Source organism: Chamaea fasciata, unplaced genomic scaffold (assembly GCF_029207755.1).
Source record: "Chamaea fasciata isolate MVZ Bird 193981 ecotype frontalis unplaced genomic scaffold, bChaFas1.0.hap1 SCAF_2, whole genome shotgun sequence".
In the NCBI taxonomy this organism is placed as follows: Eukaryota; Metazoa; Chordata; class Aves; order Passeriformes; family Sylviidae; genus Chamaea; species Chamaea fasciata.
Genome location: NW_027094087.1, coordinates 54,722,818 through 54,747,745, shown reverse-complemented (window position 1 = coordinate 54,747,745; position 24,928 = coordinate 54,722,818). Strand labels below are relative to the sequence as shown.

At 45.9% G+C, this 24,928-nt stretch overlaps 1 protein-coding gene across 1 annotated transcript; it reads right to left on the bottom strand.

Annotated features, from left to right (window-relative positions):
* Window positions 1-1,547: 1,547 nt before the first annotated feature.
* LOC136285766 (uncharacterized) lies at window positions 1,548-21,652 on the bottom strand. The gene is made up of 8 exons (XM_066177295.1): window positions 21,301-21,652; window positions 18,480-18,537; window positions 17,996-18,143; window positions 8,855-8,927; window positions 8,466-8,590; window positions 2,934-3,071; window positions 2,185-2,267; window positions 1,548-1,737 (listed from the first exon to the last, which is right to left on the bottom strand). The coding sequence occupies exons 1-8, from the start codon at window positions 21,650-21,652 to the stop codon at window positions 1,548-1,550; spliced, it is 1,167 nt and encodes a 388-aa protein (XP_066033392.1).
* Between the last annotated feature and the right edge of the window lie 3,276 nt (window positions 21,653-24,928).

The following is a 24,928-nucleotide window of genomic DNA, read 5'->3' as shown; positions in this document are numbered from 1 at the left end:
CTCCTATTTTGGTCCAAGAGTAAAGCTTTATTCTGTATCCTGAGGCTTGTCTGTCAAGATAACTGTAATACAGAGACAATAAACATCCTGTAAGCACAGGTTGTGCATTGCTGAGAAGTGTTCTTTTTTTAGCAGTAAGAGAAGAGAGTTTATTTGGCACAGATATATATCTGAGTGCTGAATGTACAGCTAATTGTTAAATTAATGCCTCTTTATGGTTATAATAAAAGTAAATTTGTATTTTCTTTACTGACAAGCAGTCTTGTGTGACTAAATGGTCTCTTTCCTTGCTGTTTTGTTAGGAGGCAGAAACCACAACTGTGAACCGCAAGTGTAATACAAGAACATATTTAACCAAGTTGGCTTTTACTAAGAGCTTGGGAGCTGGTGGCAGAAAACACAAGTTTTACTGTGTTTGATGACTGTTCTTGCCTGGTTACTCACAGACTCATCTTTCCAGAGTTTCTCATTACCCTATAGTGCTCTTCTGGCCTTTGGTGGTGTAAAACACATCATGCAGAAGCTTGTGGTTTGTCCCCTGTAATGTCAGCATGAAGCTTCCCTTCACCCTCTGGCTTTCACAATGTCATTTGAACGAACTTTCAGAGTAAAAGCTTTCCTTCCCTGTGGAATATGGCTTCTCTGAGAGGTATAGGGCAGTGATGTGTGACTGGAGCTTCCTGGTCACTTGGAGCCTCCTCTAGGCATCTGGCCCTTTTGGATTGCGTCTTGTAAATGAGGTGAATGCCTGGACAGCTTTTGGACAACAGTGATGCCTGCAGCAAAATCTTACACTGTGCCATGTGTTTTCCAAGCAAAGCTTAATAGTCCTTTTCTCAAACTGCATATTTGGTATTGACAAAGTGATGTGGGTATGAAAAGGGGGAAAAGTCTGTGCTGCTGAAGCAGATCCTGATGACTGCCAGTAGATCCAGCTCTGTCCACAAATGCTGTTTTCTCCTACTCTTGTGCATTTTCATCCTCGTTGAAAACCAAGCCAGTATGTGGAGCAAATCAGGTCTTTTATATAATGATCTCTAAATAGGGCAAAAGGAAAAAAGAATCAGTTGGCCCCTTTCAGTGGTGGCCAACCATGCCACTAAGCCATGGGTATTGCCATCAGCTGGAGCCTGGAAACCCAAGAGACCCCTCATGTTCCCTCTCTTGGATTGCCCCTAGTCCCTGTGCCCAGGCTGCTCTTTGCCATCCCCTCTGCACCAGCCCAGGTGTCTCTGGCTGAGAGCCAAAGCAAGCTGATTGATCACACTTGGCACAACCATTTCCCAAATTTCCAGTTTCTCAGCTGCAGTATGGAGGCCATGTGCTTCAAGGCACTGTGTGTAACCCTGCTGGTCAGACTGGGAGCCATCACGTGCTGTCAGCTGAGGCAAACCTGCTTGCAAGGACCTGGTGTACAGATGGGCATTGTGAGCTTGAAGAAATGAGCTTTGTTTTTATTGCAAAGTGACTGTTACCACCCTGATAAAGGAAAAGTTGGTCTGAAATGCTGATGTGAATGCTTGCTGTGAGCACTGATTTCTTGCATTTCAGTATTTCATGCGGGCAGAAGATAACAAAATCCAAGGAGTGATATCCACAAGAAAGAGATTGCCAAAAGTATTGCAACACTGATTATTGGAGAGCAGGCTCATGAGCTGAATGTTTTCAGACTGAAGGAGGAGCTCCTCTTCGCTTTCTGGCCACCTAAGTGGGTGACTTTTCTCTGGATCTTTCAGCCTACGCAGATTGAAGGATGTTAATGCTAAACTCTCTGAGGGGGGGTCAAGTGGGAGAGCATCCTGCATCTCTTGTAACCCAACCTTTCACCATACAATGTGCCATGGGTGCCCTTTCCCTCCATGCCCGGGGAGCACACTAACCCTACAGCTTCCCCTGGGAGCTGGTCCTCTTCTAGCACATGTGCAAGGGCACTGGGGAGCAAAGAACTAAACTCAGGACTTGAGCCAGCTCGGGTGGGAGTGGGCTGCCCAGAAGTAGTAATACAAGGAAGGTGACTTCCTTATCTAACAGAGCACATGGTCCTGAGAAGAAGTCTGAATTTTGTGGGTCAAAGAGCAGTTGCCAGAACTTTATGGTTCTTCACACTCAGGGCCTGGGCTCACTGCCACCTGAACAGCCACCACAGAGGTTGTTTCCATTAGCGATGTGCCTGTGACCACGTACAGAGCATTGCTGTGAGAGCTGGCAACATTCAGTCTGTGCCTGCACCAGAAGACAGCTTGAATCCTTTCACCTGAGGCCTCAGCCTGCAACCAAGCATGGGCATTATGTGATTTCAGTGCTGAGCACTTGTGTTTGCCTCTAGTAAGGGACAGGGTTACACACCAGTAGGCTGGGACAGTCACAGTGGCACCAAACAGGGCTCAACCCTGGCCAGAGCAGCATTTCCACCTCTAAGGGTCAGAGGGAAACCTGAGTGGGTGACAACAAATACCAAAGGATTTTGGTGTTCTTCTCCCCACGTGCTTATTTCATGTTAAATGAAATACTGTTTAGATAAAATCAGAAACTTTCCACTTATATTGACATTTAATGTTAATGCTTAGGAAAGAAAGTGTTTCAAAATGGATTTGTGAGTCTTGTTCTCACCCTTCAGCGACAGCATTTCAGCTCCTTTTAGTGCTTTCCTGGGAGGGAATTTCATTAGGAGTCACACTGGCAGGAAATTTGGTTTTGAATGAAACAGGGATTTTTCTGCATGAAAATTTGTGACCAGTCCCATGCAGCAGTCCCAGGTTTATCTCTCCTGGGGGATTTCCTTGCTGCTCTCCAAGGAGCTGGTAGGCAGGATCTGGCCAGGCAGGGATATCACAGCAAGTGTTCACCAGGAGCTGGGACCCCACATTGAAACAGACAGGATTGTTGTGCCTGAGGAACAGTAAGTCAATTTGATCCTAAATCTGGGATTTGACGGTGATGTGGCCTTTCTGTTTCATGGTGATGGACTGGAAAGGAGGGCCGTGAGTGCTGACTGTAGTCAGGGCAGATCTGCGCTTCTGGTGACCCCTTCCTGCCCCAAGTAGATGCCAGGACGTGGGTCCAGGGTGGCCCTGGGGAGAAATACACAGCTGGGTGGATATAGACCCAACAACTTCCTGGTCCCAGGTACCACATTTTGTCTGCAATTGTGCCAGTCCAAGGAGAGTGATTTCACCACAGTTGCTGATTCAACAGCAGGACATCTTTCTTTATCTCCCTTGGTTTTCAGCTGCTGTGGGGCTTCTTAGCTGGAAAGTACCACTGAGTTCCCTCTGCTGCAAGGGTTTCAACAGACCCTGGCTGTGGTGTCTTCACCCTGCCTTTAGTCCCCCTTGGGTTGTGCTGTGCTGTGTGTGGAAGGTGGGTATCCAGGGAGTAGAAGCTGTATTTTCCACAGCAACTTCCACACTGTTACCTTTTTTACCCCTGTCGTCTTTCCACAGTCCCTCTCTTCCTATTGCATGTCTGCAGCTGAAAGTCCCTAAGAAGAGGTCTTCCATGCATGTGTGTATGGTTGTGTGTGTGGCTGGGTATGGAAAATGTCCCTGCCAAACTACAGAGAAGAGGGAAAGGCAGCATGTGAGGGAAAACAGCCCATATTTACACATACAAATACAAATTGATGCTCCCTATCTCATGACGGCCTGGGTAGACAGCTCTGGGTGCTGGGGCATCCCCTAGCTGTGGCACATGGGCAGCTTTTATCATTCACAGCATGTGTTGCATTGAGTTTTTCCTGCCCAAGCATGAAGAAGTTGATTCTCACCAGGCTGCAAGAGTGGCTCTCTCACTGTTACCTTGTGCTGCAGCTCAGGAAAAACAACAGGAAAAAAAAAATCAAACTTAGCATCTGTGATGTGTTACAGCGCCGGCCATGGGCAAGCCTGAACCTATCTGTAAGCAAGACAAGCTGTCAGTTTTCTCTTTTCCTCCCATCAAAACGATCACATTCTATTCACAGATACCAGAGCGGTCACTTAGCACTGCCCTTAATTTGCAGGTGCTGGGTGAGGCTGGGTGTGTTGCAGCAGCAGCCCCAGCTCAAAGGTGAGCCAGCAGCCGGCACGTGGCTGACACGGATGGGAAGCACACGGTCCTGTGAGGTCGGGAGGGACTGGTGGCATGTCAGCGATGGTTTAGTGCTGCTCAGGAACTCCTGGGTGTCAGGCTGTAAAACCTGGCTGCTGTGTGATGGATGGAACACCAACATGTCTGCAGGCCAACGGCAGGACTGCAGGAGGCTGATGGAAGCGTTATTGCAAAAGCTATTTAAAATGATTTGTAATAGCCGGTTAGACATTTAAGATGTCCATTAATTAGCCTCAGCACAGGGAGGACTTGTAAAATTGAGATGGGATTTAGTGATTCCCCCAGATACGAGCTTTCTGAAGGGAAACTTTGGAGACTGGGAATGGGATGTCAAAAATTATTTGATGGCTCAGATGCTTGCAGCTTTTACTAAAGTCATCACTCACCTCATATAACAACTTAGACTGCAAGAAATTAGTCATCTAAGTCATTCTTTAGTGAGGAACACTCACTGGAGATGAGAAACAATCCAGCACCAATGCTGATCTACAGCTAACCAACCCTATTGCAGCTTCCCCCCACAGGTGCAGGCAACAAGTCCACATTTTTCCTTAGTGGCCACCTGGGGCTCCACGGGAAGTGTGGTGGGGGTGCCTGTCTGGACAGAGGGGTTGGGGATGTGATGCCCCAGGCCTTCTTCCCCCCCCACTGGTACCAACCCCAGACCTCTGCCAGACCATCACACTCTGTGTTTCCTACCTTGCCTTGGGTATTTTTGTTTGTTTGCTTACTGTTTAATTAAACCCTTTCAAATAACTGAGGAAAACTCATCCTTCACTCCTGTGTTTTCACATTCCATATAGAAAGATAACTCTTTTTATTCTATATTATTAGCTGCTCTCTGATGATATAATTTGCTAAGGGCCCTCTTTTCATCAGACACAGAAGTAATTTATCCTGCAAGGTACTGACAAGGAACACAGAAACATTTCTTCGCTAAGGGCTTAGCTCCCAGCATTACAAGGGAGCAGGGTATAATACTTTCTAATAGAAATAAGCGGCATTACCACCTGCTTCTCTGGGAAGAATGGGGAGCACCTAGGAGAGGGGGAAGTAGAGAGATCATTGTTAATGCAGCAGCCAATTCTCACTTGCAGAAAGGGACTGTGCCTGTGTCTGTGGCAGGGACTTGAGGGGCTCATCAACAGCAGCTCCCAGGTGGAGGCATTTGTATGCTTGAAGTGGGTGACCAGCCATAGCTCTGGCACCAATTAAATAACCTGAAGGTGCAGGCTTTGGCTCTGCAGAATAACTAAGAATTCCTTCCTGCTTGTAAGGGATGGTGGGGAACAAAAAAGCAACAAACTGACGATTTTGTTCCTGCTTTCATTTTTCAGGCTTTTTATGAGGCTAAAAAGACAGTCCCAGGCAGGCAGATTTGCTACCTCTATATTTCAGTGTGGAAGAGCAGTATAATGTGCTTCTATGTCCAAAATAAAAAAGCCAACAAAATCATTGATTGTGTGATAAATCACAAGTAATTTTCCTGCATGCTGGCAGAAACTGCAATGCTGTCTGGCTGGGAAAGGGAGAGGAGAAGCAGGCAGGGAATAAGGGAGCCATGCTGCAGGGGCCTGAGCTGTCAGGGAGATCCCTTCCAGGCCCTGGCTCACAGGGCAGAACTCCAATCCTTTCTTGCCCTTCCAGGGTCACAGAAGCTGGGACAACAGGGCCTGGGCCGCTGCTTCTCCTGGCAGCTGGGTTAGAGGGGATGTCCCAGGATACCTCTATCCCTTGCTGGACTCAGTGGTGATGTCTTTACTCATGAATTCAAGGCTGCCTGAACCCTGTAAAACTTTTGTTGGCCTGGGACCAGGAGCACTTCTCCTTGTGATTCCTAGCTGAGGAGCCTGGATCTGACCCTGCTGGGTAGTTTGAATGGAGCAGCCTTGTTTGGAGGGCAGAAGAGGTGAATGGTATGGAAGTGGGTAGAGACTGTTTCCCTGCCACTGCCATGGGATGGTCACTCTCCCTTTTTGCCAGGAAGAAGCTTATGCTACAGCCATGTTCTCACAGCACAGGTAGACTCACATTTTCCTGGGACTCTTCCTTCTGATCAGCCACTCTAGATCTAGACTGTTCTCAGAAAGGCACATATATATATATAAATATGTCAGGAAATGTAGGTTATATTTAATTATCTGTGCTCCCACATAAACACAGCTGGCATGTTTATACTTCCTTCTTAAGAGCTCAGTGGAAAGTTGTAGTTGTTTTTCGTATGAAAATGTGGACAACTTGGGAATTTGGCCTTCTTTTAACATCCTGTGAAGCACTGAGAAAGTGGGAAAAAAAGAGAGGAAAAAAAGGCTTTATGCCTTTTTAAAAGGCTTAAAACTTTAAAAACAGTTTTTAAACAGAAGCTCCTATCTCTTCTTCAAAAAGAAAACCCCAAGAAACTACATAAGAAGTTAAGACATACTCAGTTTTTAAGACAACATTAATATGAAGAATCTTCAAGGGAAATTAGAAAATTTGCATTTTGGAAAGTTAAATAGCCTGCACTTGCAAGGCATTTGCAATGGAAACATTCATGGTCAGCTATCCTCCTTCCTGACTTTGGGATTTCCCAAACAGTGAATGGACTGTGTGCAGCCCTAAGGTGAAGGACCTGGGCGTATTGGTTGACAAGAAGCTCAACATGGCCCAGCCATGAGCACTTGCTGCCCAGAAAGCTAAAGGTGTCCTGGGCTGCATCAAAAGCAGTGGGGGTCAGCAGGATGAGGGAGGGGGTTCAGCCCCTCTGCTCTGCTGACACCCCACCTGGAGTGCTGCATCCAGACCTGAGGTCCTCAGAGCAGGAAAGACAGGGACCTGTTCCAGAGAAGGCCACAGATATGGTCAGAGGACCAGAGCACCTCTCCTATGAAGACAGGCTGAGAGAGCCTGTCTCCAGCCTGTCGTTCAGGCTGGGGAAGAGAAGGCTCCAGGCACACTTTATAGAACCTTCCAGTACCTAAAGGGGGCTCAGAAGAGCTGGAAAGGAACTTTTGACAAAGGCATGCAGTGATAAAACAAGGAGAATGGCTTTAAACTGTCAGGGAGTGAGTTTAGATTGGGTATTAGGAAGCAATTCTTTATTGGGAGGGTGATGAAGCACTTGGAACAAGTTGCCCAGAGACGCTCTGGATGCCCCATTGCTGAAGTCCAGGCTGGATGGGCCCCTGAGCAATCTGGTCCAGTGGAAGGTATCCCTGCCCATGGTGAAGGGATTGGAACTAGATGATTGGAATTACATGATCATTAATGTCCCTTCCTACCCAAACCATGCTGCCATTCTGTGATTGTATGATAATGCTCAAAAGCAGTGAGGGCCTTTTTCCTCTCTGTAATATTTATAGTAGTTGTTCTGGTGCCTTCTACTGTGATCAGTTCTGTCACCTAAACCCAGCCCATCTTTCCCCAGGATTCTTTCCAGGTGGGTTTTCCTTATCTGTCAACCAGCTGTGGTCCAGGGCTGGGTGGGCTGGCTGACAGCACAAACCCTGGTGCCACCAAGACCAATGAATGGCACCTGTGCATTTTGCATCTCACTCCAGCTTTATTTGCAGGCATTGTGGGTTTGTGCAGGCTGAGTAACACAGGCTGCTGCCACTGCTGCTTATACAAAAGCTGTGCTCGGTGTATGATCCACTTCTGCCCTTCTGGTGGTGAGAAGAGTTGTTATTTATTTTTCATTCTTCCCAAAACCTCCCATCAAAAGAGACAGGCAAAGACTCCCCAGTTCTGACCTGAATGAAGTGCAAAGCTGGTAACAGAAACCAAAGGGACTGATTTAGGGGTTTTCTGATGGTCAAGCTGAAGTCTCTTAAAATGGGAGAGCCTCTGCCCTTTGAAGCAATTTTTGATCTATCATCAGAGAAGGGAGACTTTCTTTTTTTCCCTTGCAGGTGCGGGAGCATCAAATCATTTCCACAGAGCATTTTTCTGAAAGCCACGTGCCTTTTCTGAAAGGCATCTCACCAAAGACCTGGGAAATCCTTCACTGCCTGACTCTAGAGGCTGCAACATGAATTTACTAGGACCAGAGAGCAGAAGGAAACATTCTGTGTGACCCTGTGGCCCTGAGTAGTGCCACTGGACAGGGATGAGGAACCCTTTCCTTTTTTTTTCCTCTAGGTGAATTAATTTCACACTCCCCTGTGGTGCAGGAGAGATGCTCAGTCTGGCTCCTTTTGCCTACAAATGGTAGTGGCAACTGTCCAGCCTCTTCCTCCAAACAAGGGAAAGAAGAGCCCCTGTTGTTGCTGTCCAACACTGATCCCCTGCCAGGCACTGCTGCAAGGTGCTGCTTCCCAGGGAAAACACACCACTGGGAAACTGCTCCTCACTAGTCACTTCTTTTTTTTCCTCAAACAACAAGAGCTGGGTCTCACCTTGCCTGGGCAGAGGGCAGTTCTGACTGTTCCATCATCCTTGTGTTCTCCTCCCATGGAGAGAGGCTCCTTGTCTGACTCTGGGCTTGGATTCCCTTGGGCAAGCTTGACAGGCTCCCAGATTGCTTTTTGTGAGCAAGAGTTCCAGTTAGCTCCTGTTTGGTTCAACAAAACTTTGTGTGCAGAAGTTTTCTCAGAGAAAGGCTTTGCCATCCACTGTTTCTACTCTGTGACCTCTTCAGGGGCCCCAGGGCTTCTGCTCACCTCTGTGGGCTTGGGCCCCTCTTAGGCTGGCTTGGTTCAGGGCAGACACACATCCCAGCAAGTGCCATCACTCCCCAGCCTGTCTGTGCAAGGGGAGAGGGAGAAGTGCTGCTTAGGCACAATACCACTTATCCCCACTGTCTCCAGTGACACACCAAGAACTAAGTGGCATTTCTCCCCTCTCCCTGGGATCTGGTACTTCAAATTTGAGAGAGGAAGCTGTTAAATTAGCCAAAACCTTGTCCCATGCTTTCAAAACATTCAGAAATAATCTCTAAATAGCAGCAAGCAGGGAGAGGAGAAGTTTGCTGGTGATATTAAGGGTGGTTGTGGCAAAGGGCTGACAGTAAACAGTTTCAGAAAGACCCTCATGGCACTGAATGAAAGGCTAATAAAATCACAGATAAAATCTGATGTAGATAAATGTAAAGTGATGTGCATGGGAAAAGACAATCCTAGCTTTACATGCAATATAATGGGCTCCAAGCTGGCTATTTCCGCTTGGGAGCAAAATCCTCAGGTTATAATAGATAACTCCATGCAAATGCCAGCTCAAGATTCAGTGGCAATCAAAAAGGCAAACAGAAAAACTAGGAATTATTAGGAAAGGAGGAGAGAGCAAAACAGGGGAAATCATTATGCTGCTGTATAAATCCATGGACTCCCTTCTCTTGAATGCCATTGTGCAGTCCTGATTCACTGATCTCAAATATGATACAGAAGAAATAGAAAAGTTACAGAGGAAGGCAATTGAAGATGATCAAAAGCACAAAAGGGCCTCCATTCAGGGAATGACTGAATAGATTAAGACTTTTTATCTTGGAGGAAAAAATGACTGAAGAAGAAATATGACCGTGTTTTGTGAAAGGAAGAGCGATGTGACTTGGGAACAGCTGTTCATATTATTCAGTGCTCTTCAAAGGAAGAGGGAACATCAAAGAAAACTATCAAGTGACAAGTTCAAAATAAACAAAGAAGATTTTTAGCTGCGGCACTCCTTGCCGTAGGGTACAGTGGGTGTTTAAAGTTTGTGTTGGTTCAATAGGGTGTAAGCTGATCGATAGAAGAGGAATCCATCAAGGGCTATTAAATGCAGAAATGGCATCTACAGTCCAGGAGGTTCCTGAGCCACAGACCACTGGGAAAAAGAAAAGTATTCTGGGAAGAAAAAATAAATGTTTTCTCTATTTTTGTATTACCTCCTGAGCATCTGCTGGGTCTCATCCAGAACAGAATGCTGGGCCAGGTGTATTTTGGGGGCTGACCATTTTCAGCCATCCCTCTGTCCTGCATTTCACAGCAGGCCATGTATCTCACTAAGGGGAATGGCTGAAATGAAGCCTGAGGTGTCTGGTGCTCTTGCCTGTCACTGTTCCCACATCAGGCACAACTTTCACCTTAAAAAGTTTTCCACCAAGACCCACAGGCAGGTGCATGCCATTTTCCTTTAGCTCCCAAATAAGCCTTCACCTGTATGGACAAGGCTTCTCAGCTGGAGGCCAAGTTGTTCTGGAATGCAACAGGTAACCAAGGGATGCAACCTTGTTCTCCAAGCAGACCTCTCATATGCATCTCACTTTGTCTAGCTTGGGTCACCCTGGGTTTATTGTTCCAAGGCACCATTGAAAGAGAATGCCTGGGTGTGAGCAACAAGAGATGGAGGGGAAAAAAAAGTACAGCAGTATCTCTAATGGACAATCCAAATCTGAGTGATTTGCCTTATTTTCCCTCAGTGAATTAAAAACAAGGGCATGGACGCTGCACTGACACAATATGCAAGCGACCCTTCTGGTTGAAGTCTCAGTGCCTTAATGACAGAGACATTTGTGCTCCTGTGCAGTTTTCCAAGGTTGCCTTAAAAGCCATGCCTTGGCAGTTTACAAGCTGCTGGACACAAACCAGTAAACTCACTCTGCACCTCCTTCCCAGCTAGAAATGAGAATGAGGGATAGTGGCTATTACAAGATAATCACACCCAGGGAGAAATTCCTGAGCTCAAGTATCTCTGTTCCTCAGATCAGGGTAATCTCATTGCACTTGGCTAGCTACTGGCAAAGTTTATCAAGCCAGACTGGCTTGTCACTCTCAGATTTTAGAAGCCTGCCCTATTTCTGGAGGCTCCTGCATCACCCAAGCAGCCTTGTGTTGACATCACATGCTCAGTAATGTGAAGGTGAGGCTGATTTTCTGAAAACCTACCATTTTCACCTATAAAGCCTAAATGAAAGTAAATGAAAGTCCAAATTCTGTTTTTATTGACACCTGTGCTATTTTGCAGCAGCTCCAAAGGGGTAATGATGATATACATTGGAACGGGAGGACAATCAGACATCTGTCCTGTTGATTGATTTGCAGGAGAGGGAATACAAAAAGGTCCATTACACACACTGAAGCAACTACTCTGATATTGACTGTTATAGGAAAAAAATCCCCACCCACATTTCTTGCCCCCAGATTTCTATTAGGAAGGAGATCCTGCTCTATTTGGCTCTAGATGGAAGACAAGAGTCTTGGATTTCAGTGTGAACCGCAAGTAGGCAAGGGTAGGAAACCCCAGGTCTGGACTGTAACCTGGGGATATCAGGTAGTTTCCTCTTCCTCCTCCCCTTCTTTCTCTTCCTCCTCTTCTCTGGTTGTTTACCCTCTCCCCTAATCCTCCTCTTCAGATCTCCCCATGGATCACTGTTGGGGGTCCTGCCACCCCCAGGGTGCCCCCTGGCACTAGAGCCAAGCCAGTGATATGGAGCAAGCCCCAGCCCAATTCCTATCACAAAGGCTGTCACGGTCCTGCTCAAGTTGGAGGGAGTTTCTATCCCCAGAAAGGCCAAGCCCTGGCATCCCACAGCCACACAACTCGTGCATGGCCTACTGGTGTGGCATCTGTGAGTCCTGTGGCTCCTGTGACAGCCTTATTTTAATACATTTGTGCTGAATAAAACACATGTCCTGTGAAGAAAGGTGGGTATTTTTGTGTCGAGGGAACTTGGCATCTCTGAATTCTGAGCAGCCTTTTCCTCAAAGCTGTAGTATTCAACCTGGTAATCAACCCTATTAGCACTAAAAGGAACTGTCTAAATGCCAGGTTCAATAAATAAGCACTAACACATTCAGAAACGGCTTAGAAAGGAGAATTAAAAGTTTTGCTGCTAATTATGCTTCTTATTTTAGATTTTCTGTCAGTTCTAGCTCTTCCATTCAAATGAGACAATCATTTGCTGCCAAGATGAGGGAAATGGGGTGACCTGAAAGTGGGCGAAGCTGTTCATCCATAATAGAAAGCTACACAGGGAGTTTAGCTCCTCTTAAAAGCCTCTGGAAACACCATGAGGATGGTGTCAGCAGACCTATAAGTAAAGGTGCCTTCCCACCTCCTGTTGCAGTGAGTCCTAGATCCGCTGATACCCCGTGATCCCACCAGAGCCAGGAAACTCCAGGAGGCTAAAGGAGAGGTTGGCAGGCTCCTCTGAGCAGCTGAAGGTGTGCAGCCCGGGAGGCAGGCAGGCAGGACCAGGGAGCGCAGCTTGCCAGAGGCACATCTTATGAACAGCTTCAAAATCTGTGTCGGGTTTAACAACCAACCCTGCTCCTCGAGACCCAGCTGCCTTCCCCCTGGATGGGAGCGGGCTGGTGCTTTGATGTGGTAATGACATATAACTGATACTGATGGCAAAGGCTAATCCACTCTGCCCTGTAATGTTCCCAGTCAATCACGCAATATTCTGTTATTGGAAAAACTCATTTTTGCCCCTCTGATGGTAATCAGTGTATGCCCTGAAGCACGAGCCTTGATAGCCTGTGTAATTTGCAACCTAGCTAACTGTAACTGTGGATGTTAATCCTATTTATACAAATGCCTGGCAAGCAAAAGAAGGGTTGCTGGGGCAAGCTGCAGGGCAGGGCAAGGCATAGAGCCAGATTTCCAGGAATTCTCCCTCTGCAGACTTCAAGCTGCTGCACCCCAGTGATCAGAGACTGAGAGGTTTGGAGTGGGGAAAGAGAAGTGGCACAGGCAGTGACTCTACACCTGTGTCACTCCTGCTGCCTGGTATTTATTCTGGAATATGCTGGAACAGACTTCACCACATTCTCTGCTGTGGACAACCACTCTCTACCTGACAAATGCCATCCAGAGGGACCTTGACAGGCTTGAGAGGTGGGTCCATGTGAAACTCATGAAGTTCAACAAGGCCAGTGCAAGGTGCCACACGTGGGCCAGGGCAGGCCTAAGGACAAATACAGGCTGGGCAGAGTGTGGACTGAAAGCAGCCCTGAGGAGAAAGACTTGAGGTGTTGGTTGAGAGGAGAAGCTCAACACGACCTAGCAATGTGCACTCACAGCCCACAAAGACAAACACATCCTGTGTGAGCTGAACCAGGGCCCAAGGTGAAGCTTAACCTGAACTGGGAGCCTAATATCGTCAACGGTGAGGAACAGACACCACCAGCAAGCAAGTTGGAGTAGGAGGTACACAGACTGGGGGGAAAGAGATGTGGACACAGCTCTCTAGTCACCCACCCTAAAAGGGCAGCAAAAGACATTTCCTCACCTCACCAGGGTGTGCAGTGAGACCTAGACATGTTAAATGGCATATTCTCGGGGGACCAAGCCCTGAAGTGGTGCTCAGCTTCTCTACTTGGATGCTCAGTACTGAAAACACCCTCCTAACTGCCTGGTGTGGGACTAAACTGGGAGCTGAGGTTATGTATTTATGAGGGACTAAATCTCCTCCCATCACAGGTGGGTGCTCAGAGCAGACTTGCTCTGGTGATGGGTACCTGTGCCTGAGATCACTCACTCCACCTATTTCGCCAAGGACAAGGAGGAAGGGAGGTCACTCCTTTTCAACTGCAGGAAAGCCCCAGTTCCCAGGAATTCATGGATTCAGGGGAACACTCACCAAAGAAGGTTCTCAGTCCTCAAAGAAGAGAAAGGTGTAATGCCACTGAGGCTGGGCCTTGCAGGGGCTGTTACCTGCCAGTGACAATGGTCCCATCAGCGCAGGTGGGACCCAGTGACACAGGGACCCAGCCATCCAGCAGCATTTCTATCCATGGATTTCCCTGGGCTTGTTCCCTTTCCAACAGCCCTGCAACACCTAGCACCTGCACCCTGATGTGTTACTGCCGACAGCATCCCTTGTCCTGCAGGATTAAAGAAATAGCAGCATTTCCCTGGTCTTATTCCAGGTTTAGCTAACATAACTGAAACCAAACCCTCCTCAAATCCAAACAAAGGAAAACTGAGCTTCATGACTATTTCATTAAAATGATACCTCTGGAAAACATAAACTACATTGAGTTTGCTGTGCCTTCTTTTCCTGCTGTTCTTCTCTAGGAATGTCTCCTACTTCGGCAAGAAGCACCAGACACATGGAGAGCACGCACTTGTGGGTGCAATGCAGCACTAACACATCCCCTCTGTTTTGTGACACCCATCTGGTTTGTTTTTTAGAGCAAGGCTGTGACAACTTGGCCCTGTCACACATTTCTATAGCTGCAGAGACCCCAGTGGTGGCCAAGAGACCCCACTTGTTGTGCTTCCAGCTGCAGGGTCTAAGGTCAGCAGCAAGGATAGGCTGGCAGAAGATAGGAATATATTTAATTGTTTCCATTAATATAGATGGAAAAGAACAGACGTGTGTTTAGGCACATTTGTTTTCTTCCAGACCTGAGAAAGAGTTGGTACAGCCAAGAACACATTTTCCTACCCAACAGCACACTACAATTGGTCTAATAAAAATGTATTTCATTTGCCTACAAAAATCACTCTTCTGGGCACATTACAGCCATAAAGGATGCTGTTTCCTATTCCTGGCTTCTTTTAAAAGGCCAAGTCTTGCTGCTGTATTATTGAATTCACCAGACACATGGCACAGCCCAGTGAGCACTGCTGTAGGAGTCTTCACATTATAGTTCTCTAGGCTTGATCCTTCATGCACATAAATGGATTTTACACTCATGGTGCTCCTGGGACACCCAGGCAGCTGCTTCAGGTTTTTGCCAGTTTAAGTGAGATTATTATCGGGCCCAAGAGCTTATGTGCCCTGCTACAGCCCACGTGTTGCAGGCACTTCTACCTCAGTGAACTCGTATCTGTGACAAAGAGTAGGAGTGGGATACACAACTGGGATGATGTGTGCAATACTGATGGTTAACCATGGGCATGGATAATCAAATCTAGGTGAAAACAGGCAAAACTTGTCCAGGATCTGGTTGTGATGCACATGCCAGCAAGTAGCTTCTGGTCCTTTTGACATCCCTGAGACCATGTGAAGAGGATGGTTTGGTCAAAACGATGTATTCAAACAAGAACCTTATATTCCCTCCCTTGGTATTATGTGGGTTTAAGGATGCTCCTGCCACCCACTGCCTCTGAGCTCTTATTCTCCTGTGCTATTACTGAAACAGCCTAAACATCATGTTTTAGTTATAAAGTGAGTTTAGTGGATGGAAGGGCGGGAGGAAAGGGGGATTAAATTTAGTGCTTCAGTGACTACAGATCTGAAATAAATCTCCAATTCAATGATAGATCAATAACATCAAGATTGGGTTTAAATTATTAATAAACTATGAGAAACAAGGATAATTATTCTATGAGTCACAGCTCTCTAATGCACTGCACATTTTTTCCCTGAGACATCTGCATTGAAGCACAACCTGCCTAACTTTTGGCAGAAAGCTCTGGCCAAGAAGTTAACGATTTTGTTTTGCCAGATAAGCATTTCATAAACCCTCGTGGGCTGAGACAGCCTGGTGACAATGTTGTGCTTCACTCATGGAGAAACCCTTAGGCCAGGACCCCCTAAAACACTGAGGTGTCTAATGAGCCCCTGAAAATCAATGTGATTGATTTGAATCACATTTGTGAATGGTTCAGAAGGCCCTCAAATGTCCTTTGAAACCTGGATGTCTGGAGATGGAGGACTTGTTCTAGCCTAAAAGGAGATGCTGGCCTTGAAGCCCACGTTACTGCTGGGAGGGAGGAGGCACAGCCTGAGGGCTGCATAAGGCTGGGAGGGGAGGAAGAGTTTTTGCACACTGATGGTAGACTAACAGCACCATTGAACTGCTGGTGAATTTCAGATGAATTAACTTCCACTTTTCAGGCAAAAAGTGAGGGAACCATCAAGCTGAGGAGGCCTGTGAAAATCAAGAAGCTGAAGACTGGAATACTCTTTCATTCTGAGTCACGACCACCCCTGCTGGCTGAGACAGCCCACGCTGACACACTTAGGCTGGAGATGTTGGGCACCTCTGGGCATCCTCCCACCTCAGCAGGTGTCGTCCCCAAGCTGTGGCTCATGGCTTAGGGTGGTGATGGAGAGCAGCCTTCCAGGGGCATCTCACAGGAAAATCAGCTAATCCCTGCTCTTTGACAGTGGACTGGGGTCTCATTTCCTCAGAGCACTCTTGATGATGCTCTTCAGCTGCTGGGCTATCAGATGAGGGGCTTAGCATTGCCCTGGCTTACCAGGAGGGTACCCTGCTTAAGAGGAGAGGAACAGAACTTAGGGTACAGGTCATAAAAGGCACTGATCCTTGTGAAATTAGCTCTGCAGCAAGCAGAGGAAAGAGTTGCCCTCACAAAGCTAAGGACAGCACAGAGGAGAAGGGTAACAGCCAGCACACCAGAATGAACAAGGAGTATTGGTAGCAGCTGTGCAGGCTCTTCTATGGTCTTACTGCTTTCCTTGCCACTGGACAAACAAGGTTTTATCAGTCCTAAAATCACCCTTCTGCTGATCTCAGCTTACACAGTTCTGCAAATGGCAGTCAGTTACCCCCATTCTGCTGACCATTTGGAATCCCTCTGCACACACTTGGACTGGAAGCCTGGTGAGACACCCCTCATTTACCACAGCATGTCCAGCATCACCTGAGGCTTTCCATACACCCTTCCACTTTCTCCTTTCACCTGAAGTTGTCAGTCAGGGTACAAGATCCTTCTGAGCCTACAACACAGAACTATCAAGATGTTCAGCCACTACTATCTGTGTAATCTAGGGATAATTATATTACTATATATCACAGTAATTAAATTGCGGTGCTATACTAATTTAAAGATACCCGTGGCCTTGGAAAATGAAAAAAGCAAACCACAAAATCATGGATATAAGATACTGCACAAACTGTGTTTGGGGCTTGACTGTGATCTGATTCAAGGTAAGGAGTGAAGGGTGTTTTAAATTTTTTAAAATTTATTTATTTATATCCATTAGTAATTCACCAAGGCCTTTACACATCACTGCTTTCTTATTAGTTATCTGTGAATTGTAAAGGATTCTGGGCAAAGCACACACAAATTAATGCATCTGTGGATTGAAAATTTACGAGGAATAGGGGGAGTAGTGGTGCTCTGGTGCCTCCATTGTGTGTTTGCTCTACCAGCACTCCTGAGGCAGTAAAATGCCACCATCTCTGCCTTGCACATGAGGAGTAGACCCCAGTAAAGGACTATGTACAGGTTAACTGGGACCAGTATCAAACCCAAATCTCATGGAAACCCCTATTCCTTGGACAAGCGTGCGGGTGGGTGACTTGGGGTGCTCCCTGGGTCAAGCTGGTGTTTGCTTGAGAACAAGACATGCTCAGAATGAGCAACCTGCCTGCAGCCTCAGCAATGCATGGGCAACCCTCTGCTTGCACCCCAAATCATGGCCAGGCCCTTGGGGACAGCTCAGGCCAGCCCTTGCAGGCAGCTGGACTGCAAGCTGCCCTCTCACAAACCTTCAGATGGGAGAGATCTCTGTTTTTTGCATTCGTGTAGTGACTTCAGCCAGGAAACTGTTAAGACTGATTTTCCTTGATTTGCCATCAGAGCCTTTACTTCAGTCCATAACATTTTTGAAATTTGGGGAGGAAATAGAGTCTGCACTCTTTCAGGGTGAAAGTTATGAATTGATAACAGTTATTTATATAAATGTTGGACAATTAGATATATTAAAAATCTATAGCATATTTACAATTTATATGAATGTAATTTATAAAATATAATCCAAAAACCACTTTGCAGCATGTTCATGTAGCAATGTAACAGCTTTCCCTAAAACAGCTGCTTATATCCGTTTCCCTTGGTGCCAAGAGAATAAAGAAGTTTAAAAAATCATTTGGATATTCCTATAAAGATTGTTATTAATAAACTGAGTGCTGTTTCAAGTCACTGAAAAAGAATTTAGTCTTTGTTTGCCTCTTAACAAGAGTGTCCGTTCAATTTTCTTTCTCTGCCTTCTCTCTGCAAGGAAGATTAGATATGTCTATATGTTTACATCAGGCAGATGGGAGGAGGGATCCATGTCTCCAGATGGTGTAAATCCGTGTTGCTGCACGGCATCGGTGGTGGGAAAGGTGGTATTATGCTGATTTACTGCGGCTGGGGAATCAGACCTATTTTTTTTCCTCAGCTGGAAGAGCAGCCTGTAAAATAAAAATCGCACATCTCAGTTGATTTGAGAGGTGCTGTGTACGATTTGTCTGTCTAACAAAATAAAATAAAAATTTAAAAAAAACCCTCTGCAGAGGCAGGCAGCATCCCTTTTAATACAGCTGATGTTGAGGGGCCCAAAGACAACCCCTCAGACAGACATAACTTCCAGTTTATTAATAGCAAGGGCACAGCTGAGGCTGCCAGGCTGTGAGTGTCTCAGGCACACTGTAAATTTCCAGTTGCTCAGTGTTCCTCCTGTGTATGGCATAAATACAGCCTAACGTGACTGAATTATATAGAAAAATGTTACCAATTACTCTGCTTACCTGGATTTCTTTGGCACAGGTCCTGTGGGCTGAGCTGACAGAGAATATGTCGCTGGTGCTGGAGGGGAGAGAAAGAGCTTTCTTTAAAAATAAAAAAAAAGATCCTCTTTTTGTGTAGAACAGCAGGTTGGTTGGTTTTTTCCCTGCCTTGAGATTTCTTGCCATTTCATTATTTTGAATTTCAGATAAAACCTTCTCACCTTAACGAGGAACATTTTTCCCCACTGGTTTTAATGGTATAATAAATTGAGGGAGAGAAAAGAAAAAGCTGCTGAAAATGAACCGTAAAAAAGTTGCCGGAGACTGAGGGCAGGCTTTGCAGAGGAAGAGGCAAGAGTAACAGATCAATTTACTTTGCCTTTCTGTTCAGGTTTCATCTGTAAACAGCTTGGGTCTCCTTATTTTAGAGACTCGTTGGAAGGGCATATTCCCATGGGCATTTTACCTTCCCTGTGGCTGCACATGGGCAATGGGGAGAAGAGCACTAGGAGTGCCCCTCTGTGGGAAGGTCACGATGTTACAAGAATGGGGAATTAACTCAAAATTGTGATTTTGGCCCAAACACGTCATACAACCAGGTGTGGTGCCGTGAGGGATTTGCTGCCAGAACAGCACCTTTCTCTTCCAGGTTTGCCTTAATTCAGTGGCAACAGGCTGCATATTTCCCTCTTAGTGCTGAGCAGAGCAGACCTGGGGTCTGTCACAGCCCACATCCCCTGGGTGAGCTATACATCTTGGCTTGTTTCACATGCTCTGTCAGGTCATACAGCTCTTACACAAACCGCCGCAGTGCCTCCATACCAAGGGGTCTCATTTCCAAAAAAATAAGAGGGGGCAGAGGGAAGAGATTTAGGGCAGGGATATGCAGAAGGAGGTGGGAGAGGGGAGAGGTGCCTGTGGACATGCAGGTGTCTGGGTAAAGAGGGTGGACAAGGAGGCATTTGGGAAGGGCAGTGGGGTGGCAGAGGAGATGGTAGAAAAGAAAATGTAGAAGAATAAGGCACGTGGTAAAAAGGAGAGGTATAGATAGCTATGACAGGGAGCCAGAAAAAGCATCAAAATGCAGGTAACTGCTCAGATTACATAAGCCACTCTTGTGAAAGACAAAAAAACAGTGAAAAGAGATCAAAAGAAGCCAAGAAAGCCCCGTGAACCACTGTAGTGTACAAATTCTTGAAGACATTTTAAATGTTGACATTGGGTCCCTAATGAGGCATTCCCATATTTGATTTTCCTTGGTAAATCTTCCTGTGTCTACATACTAGCTCTCTACTGAAATAAACTTCATATATCACCTGAATTTTAATTGTGATGTGCAAATCCAAGAAATTACTGCCTAGGATAGCGCTGAGAGAGGTTTCTGCATGCATTTGCTTCCTGTCTCTTGCCTGTCTCTGCTGTACCTTATCATGCTCTCACAGCTTTATTTTTTGCCCAAAACACGGTACAAACCAGCCCAGCAGTCCACACAAATGCAGCCCTCACTTGCAGGCAGGGAAGAGCAGGCATGTATTGCTCCTCAGAATCCATCACCATGTTAAGTGTTCGGGCACTCATATTTCACCATGAGATGGAATGAGTGCAATACTCAACAAGGGAAGAGTAACTGAGGCCTTTGACACAGATAACATTCTTCTCTCCAGTTTGGAGAAACATGGATTTGAAAGGTGAACTATTCAGTGGATAAGGAATTGGCTGGGTGGGTGCAGCCAGAGTTGTGATAAATGCCTCTATGTCCAGGCGGAGGCTGGTGACAAGTGGTGTCCCTCAGGGCTCTGTCTTGGGACTGATGCTCTTTAACATCTTCATCAATGGCACAGTGATATGAAATACAGTCTCAGCAAGTTTGCAGATGGAAACAAAGCTGAGAACTGCAGCTGACACAACAGGAAGGCGGGATATCATCCAGAAGGACCCAGACAAGCTTGAGAAATGGGCTCAGGAGAGCTTCCCGAAGTTCAAGTCCAAGTTCAAGGTCATCCACTGGGTTGGGACAATCCCAGTCATGAGCACAGACTGGGGGAGGAACTCACTAAGTGCAACCCACGTGGAGGAGAACTTGGAGGTTCTGGTGGATGCAAAGCTGGACATGACCTGGTGATGTATTCTTGCTGCCCAAAAAGCCAAATGCATCCCAGGCTGCACCAAAAGGCGTAGAACCAGCAGGCTGAGGGTGATTTTGACCCTCTACCCTTGTGAGACCCCACCTGGAGTTCTGTGTCCAGCTCTGGGGACCTAAACAGAAGAAAGACATGGACCTACTGGATTGAGGCCAGAAGAGGGCCATGAAGATGATCAGAATGGTAGGGCACCTCTCCTGTGAAGACATGCTGAGAGTTGGGATTGTTCAGTATGGAAAAGAGAAGGCTCCAGGGAGACTTTGCTAGAGGCCTTTCAGTACTTAAAGGAGGCTTATAAAGAAGCAGAAAAATAAGTTTTTAAATGGTCAGATAGTGACAAAACAAGTGGAAATGGTTTTAAATTGAAAGAGGGGAAATTTGTATTAGGTGTTAGGAAGAAATTCTTTACTGTGAGAGTGGTGAGACACTGGCACAGGTTGTCCAGAGAAGCTGTTGATGCTCCAGCCCTGTAATTGTTCAAGGCCGGGTTGGATGGAGCTCTGAGCAACCTGATCTAGAGGAAGGTATCCATGCCCATGGCAGGGGGGTTGGAATGAGATGATCTTTAACGTCCCTTCCAACCCAAACCATTCTATGATGGTTCATCCTACAATTCTATGATAAACAGAGAGAAATGTAGGAAAGCTCCACAACAGCTGACATGTTGTCTCTCCTTCCCTCTAACAGATCCCTAAAAATACCTGTCAATATCTCTTCTTTCTTCAGAAGTCTTTCTGGAAATTTGATTGCAGTTTTTCCTTGTTTCGCAGGAAGGGGTGAGGAGGCTCCTTCAGGCTCTGCATCACAGACAAAATCTCTGCTGGTCCCCCTAGTTGTCTCTTCATTGAAGAGGGCAAGGTTAGTCTGCTCAATAGAATCTTGCATGCTCTGCATTTTGAAGGCTTCTTTAGAAGCCTCATATTCCTCTTCCAGCCTTTTCAAGTTTTCCACTGTGAGGGCAGAACTGGGATATGATGGCAGAATCCGAAGGAGAAATATTTTTGGTTGGGACTGGTTACTGCAAGACCCTGACAGCTTGTGTCCATTAAACATATCTGCAATGCATTAAGGAGATGAGAATCTTTAGCAACAGGCAAAGTCAATTCATCATTCTTGTTACAAAGAAAGAAAGAAAAGAGAAATCCCATTAGTCATTTACTCCTGATGGGCATATTGATTGATGTAGTTAAAATGTTCACACTAAGATAACCCTATTAGATTGAAAATCACTTTCTTTTCAAGAGGATCTACTAGGCTCCAATTCAACAAAGCACTTAAACAAATACCTGATACTAATGGCATGCTCAGGTCCTATTGGTGGGATTTCCTTAAATTGTTCCCACCTAACACTTAAGGCCAAAGCTTAAGATAGCTACAAAAGATGACGTAATGCCTATCTGTGTTTCACATGGGCCCAAAGTTGAGCAATCAAATATCTCAAATCATAACACATTATGTTACCCTCTTCCCCACTAAGACTGTACTAAAGATTGCATCAGTGATTTCATTATTAACCAGGTTTGCTTTGGCTATAAAACGCTGTACAGCTGAAACTTACTCTGTGCAGGCTAGAATAGAGTGCACTTTGTATTCATTACTAGTACTCAGACAAATTATTTTAGACAGTTTTTGCTACACACTGATGGAGAAAAAATAAAAATGTACAGTGGAATCTATTGAATCTGTTTAATTGGACCTGCTGGTGGCCATCCGACCATGCCAATTAAATAAAGACAAACAAAAGCAGCTCTCAGAGGACCTGCAGTGAATAAACCCAGGGTAAATACTGCATGGTTTTTCTTATTGCATTATTCTGTATAGTTGTGTGCCTGAGACATAAACTAGCCATAAAAAGCAACTCACCCTCCTGTTTGCAATATCTGCTTAATTGTGTCTGCATCTTCCATTCACCCTCTCAGTCTGTTTAATGTCAAAAGATAAAGGAGGGAAGAATAATAAGGTTAGTTTGGCAGAACTAGTGCTTTGCAACCTCCTTTCCTGGCCTGCTCCTCACTGTCAATTCCCATCGGGTATGGTGCTCCTCTGCTCTGACTGCAAACTGAGATGGCTGTTTCCAGGTGTTTTATCAGTGCAGAAGACCCAAAACCTTCCATTGCCCTGGGCAGAGGGGTCTCTGCCAGCACTGTGGGGGCCCACAGACTCACACTCAGGCACTGCAGGTGCTCTTGGGATGGCTCAGTGGGACATGCTCCTCACCCCTCAGCTGGGCTTCCCCAGTGGAACGATTTCTGAGAAGAGAGGAGGCAAGGGCCAAGCAGGACCAGCACAGCAGTGTCCAAGGTGAAGATGCTGCCCAGGCAGGGTCCCAGCCAGGGCTGTTTCTGAGGTGCTCTGGCAATGGTCCCCTGTTACCATTTCTTGCATACTGAGGGCCACAAGTCTGAGACACAGTGTTTAGTGTGTTTGGATTCACAAGGCTAAACTGGTTTGCCTGTGTAATACAGGTGCCTGACACAACAAACTCAAGTGCTACAGAGAAGCACATGTCCGGGGTACCAGTATTTTCATCTCCGTCGACCAAAGCTATCCAATATCTCACTAAAAGAAATCGTGGAGTTAGTTGGTCTGGCAAAAGCCATATTCCCTAACTCTGCATTGAATTCACATTAAAGATGACTTTTATTTCTCCTCTTATCCTTCTCTTGGGGTAATTTTCTTTTCAGTTTTCTGGAACTTTCCTTCTGATCCAGGCGATGGTGAAAACCAATTGCAAATGACCCAGAAAGACCTTTGAAGGTTTCTCTTACTACTCTTTGGTCTAGATTAGCTGCCGATACCTGATTGTAAAGAACCTAGCTTTACACTGCATCCTTCATTGCTGGGACATAAAGCATCTTATTATTATGTAATCTCATTACGTTGCTTAATTTTAACCTCCTTGGAGAGCTAGTTTTGGAAAAATCTGTCATTTCTGCTTTTCATGAACAATTCTGCCATTTCTCTTGTAACAGACTTTTAAGATACTTTTGCTTCTTAATCATACTTTAAGACATCTCTATGTCATTAACTCTGCTGATCTTTGTACTGCTGTCATTGTACTTTCCCTGTCAAGTTTTTGTGGTCACAGAGCTGTGGAACAAGCAGGGCTGGAAGGTGCTTCCAGTGGTCACCAGGGTCCAGGACTCTCCTCAAAGCAAGTCTACTAGATCAGAGTCCTTGGGCTTTTGCCTTGACAAATTTTAGGTATTTCCAGAAGCTAAGATTCTACAACCTTTCCAACTCCAATATTTAACCCCCTTTATGTTGAAAATATTTATGCTAATGTTTAATTGGAATTTCCCACACTCCAGTGTGTGTCTGTTGCCCCTTATCCCACCACAGAGCAGCTCTGAGAAGTCGGTTTTGTCCTCACCCTCTCATTTGACAGCTTCAGGCAGCATTGAGAGGTACTAGAGTATTTTCTCCTCCAAACTGAACAGATCCATTTCTCTCAACCTCCTCTTGTGCACATAAGCTCTAGCCTCTGCATGTCTCGGTGAAATTTTGCTCCAGTATGTTGAGTCTCACACTGGGGGGGGGCAGACAAGATACAGCATTCCAGATGTGCCTCACCAGTGCCAAGCAGAGGGTAATAATTGTGTTTCTCCACCTTTTGTTTGGAAGTCAAATCTAACCCGACTGTTTTGGGCCCTCCTTGAACTCTTCCTCTTCATGAATGTTTTAAAGGATGTTTTATAATGTATTATTAGTAAGGCTTTTAAAATATTTTCTCTTGCAACCTTGAAAATGGGGTATTGGAATAAATAGAAACACAACTGAGCTTAGCATTTCTCAAACCCAGTGGAGGAGCACAAGCCATGAACCTGAGGGTTCAACTCCCTGCCTGGCCCCATGCAGCAGCAGCAGCAGTGCCCAAGGGCAGGATCTCTTCCTTCATATACAACTTGTCTACGTTGCCTTGTCGACCTTCTCCAAAACAAGAGAAAAATCACCTCATACAAGAAGTGTGGAGAACTACTCTTTCAATGGTGGAAAAATGTTTTGAATCCCATTCTCTTAGTGTCACTCCACTCAAAAACATGTACCTGACCCTATGGGAATAATAGATCAGGAGGGTAAAGCCCTCAGGACAAACAATATCTGTCTCTGTTCTTGTCCTGTACCTGCCAGGCTGAGGTTTCACGTCTGTCAGGACAGTCTCACGGAATAATCTGAATTACAGCAGCTTTTAGAGTACCCTCTCTTAGCACTTGGCACATGAAAGCTGCACAACTCCCGGATCAGCAGTTTCCCCGCAGTTTGAAGGAATGCAGCACTTCAGTGTTCATGTTGAACTTTTCAAAGAAACTGGAGAGCATCAAATGAAGT